At 36.7% G+C, this 11,821-nt stretch overlaps 1 protein-coding gene across 1 annotated transcript; it reads right to left on the bottom strand.

Annotated features, from left to right (window-relative positions):
- Window positions 1-5,355: 5,355 nt before the first annotated feature.
- On the bottom strand, window positions 5,356-11,142 carry LOC109463876 (NXPE family member 3-like). The gene is made up of 2 exons (XM_019760744.1): window positions 10,504-11,142; window positions 5,356-6,047 (listed from the first exon to the last, which is right to left on the bottom strand). Exons 1-2 carry the CDS (start codon window positions 11,082-11,084, stop codon window positions 5,525-5,527), a joined length of 1,104 nt encoding a protein of 367 aa, XP_019616303.1. The 5' UTR covers window positions 11,085-11,142; the 3' UTR covers window positions 5,356-5,524.
- Window positions 11,143-11,821: the final 679 nt, after the last annotated feature.

The raw sequence follows: 11,821 nt of genomic DNA, 5'->3' as shown, positions 1-11,821 counted from the left end.
TAATTTAAAAAACGCCTAGGGGTATTTGCCCACTGTACCTCCATACCAAATTTCAGGACCTTGGGCCCTAAAATGAAGAAGCTGAATCCATTTAAAAAATGGCAGGAGAAGAAGAAGGAGAAGGAGGAGAAGAAGAAACATCAGAAAAAGCAATATGGTTTCACCACACCACTTCGTGGTGTGGTGAACCCATAAAAAGGGGAAGGCAGAAGAAAAATGGGCTGACAACATCCAAGTATGGACGGAAAGGACACCCTAACCCTAGCTAACAGCCGAGAGGGATGGGAGCAGATGATCAGACACTCCACCATGCAGTTCCCCCACGACCCTGGATTGGGTTCAGAGACCAAGGTAGAAGCTACAAGGTAATGTATGTATGTGTTGGTAAAATTAAAAACATAAAAAAACTATCAACCGGAGGAACACGTGGAGTCGTGTGGCGTAGCGGCAGCGTTCTCGACTCGGAACCAGAGGCCCCGGGTTCGAGTTCTGACATGCCACCGATCTTGTGCCCTTGGGAAAGGCATTTTACATGACTTTCCTCGCTTCATTCAGGTGTAGATTAGTATTGCACTGTTCCTGTGTTGGTGGCGGCATTAATAAAAGTTGAAAAAACTTGAGTGTGCCGTCACCACGTCTTGTGATTGCATGTTTAAAAAAAAACAAATCCATCAAATATTTTACGGTTTTTTTTTATTAAAACATATATAAAGAAATACAGACACGATGACGGCGTACTCAAGTTGGCTAACTTATATTAACGCCGCCATCAAACAATAAACTTAATACAAAAATAAAGCAATACATACACTAACAAACAAATATAATACACAAAACAAGAATAAGACAGATGGGGTTTGAATAAAGAATGAAGCTAAGAAAACTAAAAGCGCAGGTCCTTCCCCCCTCCCACCCTTACTAATGGTATCCATGGTTGTGATTGGTAGGACACACCAAAGAAATAATGATAATAATAAATTAGGTTGAAGCAAAGCGTTTACTTGAAATAGTAAAATTTTGAGTTAGAACCATTATTTGACAATTAATTTTGAACGTGAATGAAGGGGATCCGTAAAGTAGAAGTTGTTCGAGAGCATTGTCGGAGAGTGAGTTTTTGTCAAGGAGGTGTCCTACCAATGATTCAAGTTGGCCGAAGAGACGCTGTCGTTGATAACTGTATAAAGGGCAGTGAAGTAAGAAATGAGATATGGTTTCGCATTGGCACCCGCAGCTGCAAGCCGGGCTGTGAACTAAGGTACGACTGAAAAGACTGGCATTCAAGCTGCAGGTGCCAATGCGAAAGCGTGCTAAAAGGGCAGAGGCATATCGGGGACCATAAATAAAATGTTTGACTTTGGTGGGGCATACAGATTTAAGTAAATGCATTCGAAACATAGAATAACTAAGACTTCTTGTTGCCACGTCTAACTTGTTCCAATAACTTAAAGCGTAAGGAACAAAAGACTTAGCAAAGCGGTTTGATGAAGTGGTCAATGGTCTTAGATTCAATTTGTTTCGAAGGTTGTACGAACATGTCGATACAATATTGGAGGGGATTAGGTCATACAAATAACTACGAGAAGTACCGTGGATAATCTTGTAGAACAGCAACAGATGATGGATGTGTCTCCTGTCTGATAGTAATTCCCAACCAAGTTCTTTCCGAGTTAAGAAGTAAGAAGACCCTTTGACAGCACCTGATATAGTGAGTGCACATTGGTATTGAATTCTTTCTAGAAGTTGAGTTTCCGCCACTGTACAGTTGTGCCGAACGACATCTCCATATTCTAAACAAGGTCGAAAAAATGTTTTGTACAACGTTTCCAAAACTTGTCGAGAAAGTTTGAATTTTAAACCCTTAAAAGTGACTAGACTTTTGGAAATTTTGGACACCATGTTGTTGATGTGAGGTTTCCAGGACATATTAAAGCTTAATGTAAGTCCTAGATGCTTATGGGAGGGGACAGACTTAATAATACAGTTGTTTAAAAGAAGAGGTTGGAGTGTTGAGTTATCTTTTCTGGTTGAGAAACACATTTCTTCTGTTTTGGCTGGGTTAAGTTCCATTAACCACTGAACAGCCCATGAATGAATTTTTTCCAAATCAGCATTTAAACAGGCAGCTGAATAAAACGAATTATCAACAACATGAAGAAGAGAGCTGTCATCAGCAAAGAGAAATGGCTGGGAGATAAGATTATCCACGATGTCATTGATATACACCAAAAAGAATAAGGGGCCCAGAACTGACCCTTGTGGAACACCTGCAGTAACATTACACCAAGGAGAAGATATACCATCAATTGTTACTCTTTGAGATCTGTCACGAAGATAAGAATAGATCCAGTTTAAGAGAGGTCCTTCAATACCAAGTCTTTGTAGCTTGAATAATAAGCCGTTGTGCCACACCCTATCGAAGGCCCGAGAAAAATCGAGAAACACGGCACGAACTTCTTTTCCGGTGTCTAGGGCTTTCAAGATAATGTGACAAAAGTACGCTAGTTGACAAACTGTAGAATCGCCTCTAATGAAACCGGATTGAAGCCGATACAAAAGATTGTGTTGTATTAGGAAATTATACAGGTGTTTATAAACTATTTTTTCTAGGACCTTCGACAGGGTGGGAAGTAAGGACACAGGGCGGTAATTTCTTTTATCAGTAGGATCGCCCTTTTTAAAAATGGGTATTACATTTGCATATTTCCATATCGTGGGAAAGTATCCATGTGACAAAGAAAGGTTAAAACAAAACTAATTTTATCTGCTATCAATGGCGTAATTAATTTGAGAAAACGATTATCAACATTATCGTATCCATGTGACTTGTAAGTATCAAGTTCTTTCACATAGAGTTGAACTTCTTCAGGAGTGGTGGTAACGTGGAGTAAACGACCAGTGGTAAAATATTGAAATTCCGGCAGCGAAGCATTTGTTTCGTCTATGGAAGATTGAAAGACAAAGTATTCATTAAAAAGTAAAGCTTTCGCTGAGGAATCAACAACAAACGTACTACCTTTCTTTAAAGGAGGAATAGTGGTAGTTGCTTTTGGCTGTAAAAGTGTTTCACCACGTGCCACCACTTTTTACCTGATAAAGAAGGATCACTTAGAGATTCTGACAGACGACTAAAATATTCAGACTTACGGGATGAGATAGCATTCGAAAGCTTGTTGCGGATTTTACGATAAGCGGCCCAATTTTCCTGAGAATTAGATAACTTGGCCAATTTGTGAAATTTGTCGCGGGACCGCATTAGCTTACGGATATCATTTGTCATCCAGGGTTTGTCTTTTGGTCTGACCACTATGTTTTTACTTGGGACACAAAGGTTTTTAGCCTTAATGATGAGTTGACTTAATTTGTTCGCAGCGTCATCCACAGTGGGAAGTAAGAAAATGCTGTTCCATTCCGAATCATTACAAAATTCAAACAATTTGTCATAATTAATACTAAAAAATCCCACACAGTACGTACAAAAGGTTTAGGTATGTGACGAGTAAAGGACAAGGAACAAATAGTGGGGCAGTGATGGCATCGGGAGAGTGGTGAACAGACAGACACAGAATCAACATAGTTAAAGGCGTCGGTAAATATGAGGTCGATAAGGGAGGGATTTCGTGAAAGGTCGCAGGTGGGCTCGTTAACAATTTGGATAAGATTTAAAAGCTGAGTAATTTGGTATAGTTCAGAGCCGATGGGGGAGGTAGTGTCCCGATGCCACCACCGCTCGTGTTTTGCATTGAAATCTCCAACAATAATGATAGCATCTGGGCGTGACATACCCGCCATCTGGACGGAATCGGAGAAGGAATTCAAAAAATCGTTAACAGAACGTGCGTCCTGGCCAGGTGGCCGTAGTACACGGAAAGTAGAATCCTAAAAGACTGGATTCTGAGTTCAACCCAGATGGCTTCAAAAGATTGGGGCTCTAGATCGGTACGGCGCTTAAAGGCAATAGAAGATGAGAGGTAAACTAGAACTCCTCCGCCGTGTCTATTCCGATCACGTCGAATCGGAGGCTGAAAATTCTGAATAAAAAGATCGTCAGATGAAACAACATCGCTCAGCCACGTCTCAGTAATTGCTATGACATCCAGTTGAAATTGTTTGGACATTAAAGAGAGCTCGTCTATCTTCGTCCCTACCGTTATGCTGTTAACATTAGCGTGGACAATATTTAGGTATTTAGATGTGTTTGAACGAACGGGACCAGGATTCGGGTTAATATCATTTGATAAAACGATCAACAACAACAGCAAACACATGTGAAACATAAACAAACATTGACAAAAATCAATTTTACGGTTTATTTTTTTAATTAATAATATAGAAATCGGGACATAGATTTAGATGACATATATTGTATTCGTAAAAATGCATGTGCGAGCAACTACATAATATAAAGTTGGTGATATTGAACTTGTCACTCAAAATACAGTTTATGTCGTACCTTCGTGATCGTTGTTATTACGTTATTATTAAGATGAAGATGCTCTTCTTTTTATATTTTTAATTACGAATATTATTTATCTTTGATTTCTGTATTCTTACCAACACCGCACAACACACAACGTGCGGGATAACTTGTTGCTAGCTACACACGAATTGGAGAGGCCGTAAGAAGTTATTACCCAGAGAGGTCAAAGGTCAGCAGTTTTCTCGGAATAAGGCAATGTTCATTTCATTATATGGATGATATCCTCTGAAAACCCCAAAACTGGTTTAAAAAGTCTAGCCAGAAATACAGTTACCTTCATTTTGAAGTCTCCGTTGTCATGAAGGTTGAACAAATAACTAAACATGCTAGGTATGGTATAGCGATTAATTGACTCTTCGTGTTCATTTCCTTGCATTTCTTCGTTTCCATTGGAATCAACATTGTCATGATAGAACATCAGTATCGTTTTCCACTATTTTTTTTAATAATTGACGGCATATATTTGCAGATGCCTTGTGCCACACTTTACAGTATTGTCAAAAAATTCATGTGCACTTGGATGGCATCCATATAATCAAATCAACATGACCTTACCTGCTCCACGCGAAGTTTAATCTCTAGGTCGGCCAAGAAGTGTAACTCATTTTTAACCCTCCTAAACTGTGCCAGCAATGAGAACTAATGTTTCCGCTAACCGCTAATGAAAGGCTTTTGCTAGTAAATACTAACAGATGCCCAAATTTGTTCGGCCTAAAGAGTAATTAGATGTCAGTCTTTTCAACTTTTTGCATTCTTTTTTTTTTGTAATCCTTTAATACATGTAGTTTACATGAGGTGCTAAGCTATTCAGCCAATGGTATTAGATATACTAACTATATAATTATTATTGTAAGCAAAATTTTTAATTACTCTAATAAAGTAATGTCCAATCCCCTTATATTATGTTTATCAAAACCTTATGGCCGTAAGAGTTGCTTTTTTAAAACGCATATTTTATAGGCACTTCTTTTTGTTTAGTTAACGAACTTATGCCAGATCGTAATCTTATCTGGTAATCTCTGCAAGGCACCCTCGTTTTTTATCAGTTTACAAGGGACAGATATATGATAGCAACATATTTATATGGTTTTCAACTACGTCCTCAGGTGGATGCATTATGGGCTCATGCCACATAGACTCTGACATATCCCAGACATCTATAATTGAAATGTTAACACCTTGAAGGATTTTTTGGCCTTCTAACATCAACTCGTGTGCATACCAATCGCTGTTTTCCACAAAGTGAAAAAATCTAACATGGTCTCGAACGTTACTTGTTCGCCATATAACCTTTGTATCAGGATAACGACGGTGCATACGTTCTATCGCACGACGAACTCCGTAAACTCGCGAACGGAATGTTTCAATCGGCTCAGCTGTATAGTGACCCCACAAACCTAGAATTATAACGACATTTGGCCCACCAATAATACTATCAATTCTTTCAGCCACATAGTACAGATCATTAACACTTATAGGTTTCGCTTGATTTAATGGAAAATGGTGAAATTGGTAGTGCAAGGTTGTATTTGATTCATTATTACGAGCGAAGACGGGCTTGAAAAGTTTACCATGCTGAGTTAACTTAAGAAATAGCATCAAAAATCGCCACCACTGCCGAACGGTAGAATCCCCGAGAAAGAACAGAGTCTTGTTCTGCAGGCATTTTAAAACAGACGAGATGGAAGGGAAACTTCGTACTCTGCATCGCAGTGAATTCCAGGTTCCGTTAAACCAGTACCCTTCAGACACGGTTTCTGGAAGGCGAGGGGCACAGACCGGTAGTGTTCCTCCACCTAATCCTAACAAATATGGATAACGATGATAATGTAAGTTAGACAAAAAGGGAATTATCTAAACGTCATTGTTCAAGAAATGTATGTAGGCTTTACGCATTGTAATCAATGCGCCACAATACTAGAATTTAAATTACTTATCTGTACTGGTCTCACAAAGCACATTTGTTTCAGCATACAGCAACAATGAAAAATTGAGCCAAGTCATTAGACGTCAGCACGTTCCTTAATGTCAGGTTTCCCATCGTATTCAAATAATAAGAAATGCGTCTCGAAAAGACGCCGCGCCGTGACTTATTGAAATTCGCCAGATTCTTTTTCCATTTTTGACTGTAAGGTCAACGGTAAGAACTTAATTTTTTACCGTACGACGCGACAAAATACCGCCAATTGACGGCATAACGGGCGCTGGCTAAAGCCCTGTAAAAATTTCTTTAGTGGAAACAAAACGTAAAGAAAATGTGAGATTGATAATATATTGCGGTCTGTTGAATTTTTTGCACATTGCAACAACGCCGATATCAAAATGACAACAACGTGACCTGAAACACATTTGAGCTAGCCACCATGTTGAATCGGCAATTGTGAATCTTTAAAAATACACTTCTTTTAAATATTTGTGAACACACTAAAGGCAGTCATATAAATATTACAAAAGCATGAAAATATAATATTTATATAGAAACTTTATAAACACCTTACAAAATGATATTGTTCGCTATGTTGACATTTTACCAATGACTATATTATTGCATGGCTTTAGACACGATATAGATGTTAGAAAACATGTGTAATTAACCATTAAAAATGTCAATTGTTATTACGGACCCAGTATGTATAAACTGATATGATGCTATAGTGATAAATTTCAGGAATTGCATACTTTTACCATGTGTAAGAAGGAAATATGTAATTTATGAATGATGAAATGTAAGGGTTAGATTTTGACAACGGATAAGCTTTTTGTATGACTGTATGTCTCGTGTCCTGATATAGCTTTAATGGCGGTATGATAGCTTCGGAAGGGGGAATTAGTAGGCTACGTGGATGATGATGAGGCTACGTGGCAGGGGGTAATATTGGCGATACAGAGAACATGGGGTGAAGAGGAAGGAACTGGTCGTTATTAAATTACATCATGCAAATCCTGCGGTTGGTACAACTTGGTTTGCCATATACTGTTGAAAGTCTTAAATCTTGGCTTTTTTTAATTTTCATATTACAAATTACAAAATCGACAACTGCAGAGACAACCACATGTCAATCCCAATCCCCAAAAACGTAAAACTCGACACACGTTCGTGTTAATAATATGTAGGAATTTCAGGATTTTAGTCGTGTTCTTTAATATTTTTATTTAAACATATTATAAACTATAGTTCGGGAATCTCATACCTAAATGACATGTTTAGTGCTTTCGTAAATCTTATGAATAGTGAGGACCACCTGTAAATGGCTTACATTTTTGCTAATCAGCAAAGTTTTATTTTATACAAACAATTTACATAGCCTATACCTAGTAACATGCAACACACCGGTGAAATCCTCATTATTTGGCATAGACAACGTAAGATATTGTTGGTTATATGCAAGCACGGCGTTTGCCATGCCTTTGCCAAATCATATTAAACGTCCAAACTAATTATATATTTTTCGTGCGAATATGCAATTTACTAGAGCCGATTTGCATACATTATATCAGTCGATCATATTCTCCACCCAATGACAGGGCAATATAAATAAATAAGGCTAACATACCCTCTAAATTACCCGAAAAAGGTCCTGATTTGAATAAATAATGTTTAGTGGTGTTCACCATCAATGAACTTCTAATAATGGCAAGTTAATTGCCAGTTAATACAAGTTAATATAATATACAAGTTAATATAATAATAATTCCCAGCAGTTATCAGCAAATATGTTCCAATTTTCTATTAATTATGCAAATTAAGTCTTTATTAACTTGTCAATATTTGCAAATGTTCTTGTCGTTCTCAATTTTAGTGTTTTATAGTCATATTATGGAATACAGCAGATTTATATAATTTCCCCATTAATTGTTAAAGTAGATCCTAATTTGCATAATTGTACTTGAATTATTTCAGGAATATTTAAGCTACCTATATGCCAAAAATTGGTCAAACGGTTGTTTAGTTATCCTCTCGCGAGGGTTTTTCAAACAAACCATCCTGCACTTCTTAAGGAAGCTGCTAGGGAGCCAAAACTCACGACGTTGTTCCAAAGATAAGAGCTACTTACCATTCAAAATGTATTAAAGTAGCATGTCCAGATTGCGAGATATCAAAACCGGTAGTTGCACTGCAGTACCAAGGGAAGCAACGGGGGGTCCTAAAATCTAATTATTTTTAGTTTTTTTTCTCACCCTACCAACAAACTTAGTATGAAACCAATCCATTCGGCCGTTCTTGAGTTATCTTGTTAACCTCCATTTCATGTCATTGAAGTAATTAACAGGGCCTAGTCTCCATTTCCATATCTGGAAATATTTGTCTATAATTATCACCGGATAAATATTTTTCGATAACCTTTTTGTCGACTCTCGACCGTATTTAAAATGAAAATACAATACCTGAGTTACACCACATTATACCTTTTGCGTACTAAAACTGCTAAAAATTATGTTTTCTGTTTGTTGAAATGCAGTCCTTGTTTAGAGAGCTTTACTTATGTCGGCTGTTTTCAGACAAAATAGTATGGGCTGGCCAACAACCTTCCATCGCAACAAAGAAGCCTTCTTCGGAATTTTCTTATATATGTAATATGACATACTTACGCCTTCCTTTCACTTGGATCCTGAAGTCGTTTGACACTTCACCCATATCAAGCTCCCTGCAATTTACAATAACAGATTATTGATTATTTGTACTAACACATTGGGTCTGTCACAATGACAAGTCTGTCATTAAAAACTACAATGATGCTATTCGCTCTAATAACACACTTCGTAAAGACAGTGAACACACTTGGTAATTTTTTTCTCCACACAAACGCATCTTATATATCGCATACAGTAAGTCTTTCCTTGCGTTTTGTTGTGATTTAACTCGCCCTGCTAAAGACGTTTAAATTGTCAAATGGCTGCATCAGACAGATAATCTATAATGCCAAGAATTCGGGGATTTCTTTCGTATAAAATATTTATAGGATTTTTTGTTTGGGATTTTTATCATCTGAAATGGAAATTCGACTTTTACGTGAACCTAACCTATTTTGGGTATGTTTTTCTAATAACAAATTACAAATGTATGTAAAAGTCCAATCTTTTGACAATGTTTTGTTTTTGACATTTTATTAATATTATGCAAGTGGCCCTCAAATATTAAATGCATAGGGACGTTCACCTTTATCTACCTTACGCATGATGCAATGTAAAATGCCCTGTATTTACCAATGAGGAATCACAGCATTTTTGCACCGATTATGCAAATTAGGTATTTATTTGTATAATTTGTATTTGTAAAGTTTTGTAAACATTTGCCATTATTTACATTAATTAAATTTATAAAAGTCCTTTCTATAAAACAAATTAATTACATTTCCTCATTTAGTATGCAAATTAGTCCATTTACGTAATTTACATTAGATGTCTACATCTTTGTCCAAGCTAACTGCATGAAAAAAATCTTGAAAATTCTTTGTTCTTGTCTTGATGTATCGACTTCACCAAAAACCTCCCTGTAGTTCAAAAACTAGCTGCTAAGGAGACCAAGCCACACCACTTGTTCCTGACATCCTGACATGATACAAAAGATACAAAAAAATGAAAGTTCTGCCGCAGTATCTCGACCTTTTTACGACTTACCCACATACAAAATACAATTATCCTCTTTAATTATAATGCTAATTACACATTTGCGGAGGCACACACACGCGTACTCACAGACACACCAAAAACAATATTTCCATTTTCATGTAGGTAGCAATACCTACATTTTATGTAGGCAAAGGTAGTTCTTTGTTCCAGAGAGTACGGAAATCTTGAAATTGAAAATTTTGATAAGTTATAAAGAATGTGTAAAACTTCCTTTACTTTTAAACTGACAAAAGAACGTCTTACTATTTACATAAGTGTAATTTAAGTGTAATTAAAATTCATGTTTCAACAATAGATATCATGTTTTTGAAACAGTAAACATTTTGAAAAAAATAGAATGTTACCTTCTAAAAAGCTTCTTTTCATCAGAAGAAAGCACATAATCCTGTTGTGCCTTAGTTCTCTGTTGATCTCGTATGCACATTGAAAGGGAATCACAGGGACTGGATGTTGGACGCTGACAGTGAAATGTCACATTAATGAGTGGTTTTGAAAAGTCACAAACATCACGGAGATTTAGGCTCTTATTGATATTAAAAGTACAAGGCACCCACTCAGAAACATTGCTACCCTTCTGTAGGAAACTACACTTCATAAGCCGCCGAAGAAACTTTTCGCGAATTTTCTTTAGGACCTGCACAGCCTCGCTGGAGTGTATAAGTTTGACTGACAATGAGAGATGTCCTGGCCAACTTAGTAAAAAACGTGAGATGTAGGTTCCATTCCCGTAATCAGTCACTATTCCGGATGTGCTAGCTTGAACTGGATATTTGCTGTACAGTTTTGTACGAAGAAAATCTCCACCGTAGGATTTTTGTCGCCCTTCCGAGTCTATAGCCACAATCTTGATGAACAATAGATCTCCAACTCGATACATAGGTTGAGGGTTGACAATGGTGATGATCAAGCTTTGAATAAAAGTGATCCGATTAAAGTTGATAGAACCGTTTTGATGAAGCCATCGCTTAGAAAACATATCCGTTGTTCCATCCACAAGTATGGTAGTATTGTGTTTGTAACTTCCTTGGTTTGGTATAACTGTTGAATGCTGAAAAAGATTGGTAAGTTTTTAAAATGAAATTTCGGTTGTTCTCCCATTATTGTTAGTCAATCTTTGACTTATTGCATGTGCAATGCAAAAAAGGAAACGCAAAGTAATATACTCGAGGACGTACAACTAGAGTTGCATGGTGCTGAATTGCCATTATGGGGTTGACTTGTTTAGAAACATAATTGATGAAATAATATTTAAAATATGTTTTATGACCATTATGAGCAAAATCGGCGCCATATGAGTAAGACGTAATGATTTTCTAAATTTTTGAAAAGGATAAATTGGTGACAAGTACATAAAATTCGTTTTATGACATGTAGAAAATACAACATACTACGTAATTTTATATTCAAAGAGGCAGTCTTAAGGGCATTGCTTAGATTCTATGGATACAATTTTTACATTATTTATCAGTCCAACTGACTTAATTTTTTTTCTATTTAAGGCCTATCATACTACGATAAATAAGATATAAATATAATTTTAAATGACAGTGGCATACATAAAGTTTTTAAATAGCTTTAGCAAAACGATCAAAACATAAACATTAAGGGCCCCAGTAAGTAAGTAATGTTGATATTCGGAGACACGTTGACAGTGTTCTAATAATTTTTGGAACCGTTTTTGTTATTTTGTTAATGTCTCACGTTCTTGTAATG

This window comes from Branchiostoma belcheri, unplaced genomic scaffold (genome assembly GCF_001625305.1).
Source record: "Branchiostoma belcheri isolate BF01 breed outbred unplaced genomic scaffold, Haploidv18h27 scaffold13, whole genome shotgun sequence".
Taxonomy (NCBI): domain Eukaryota; kingdom Metazoa; phylum Chordata; class Leptocardii; order Amphioxiformes; family Branchiostomatidae; genus Branchiostoma; species Branchiostoma belcheri.
Note: the sequence above shows the minus strand (reverse complement) of the source record. Positions and strands in the feature narration are given on the sequence as shown.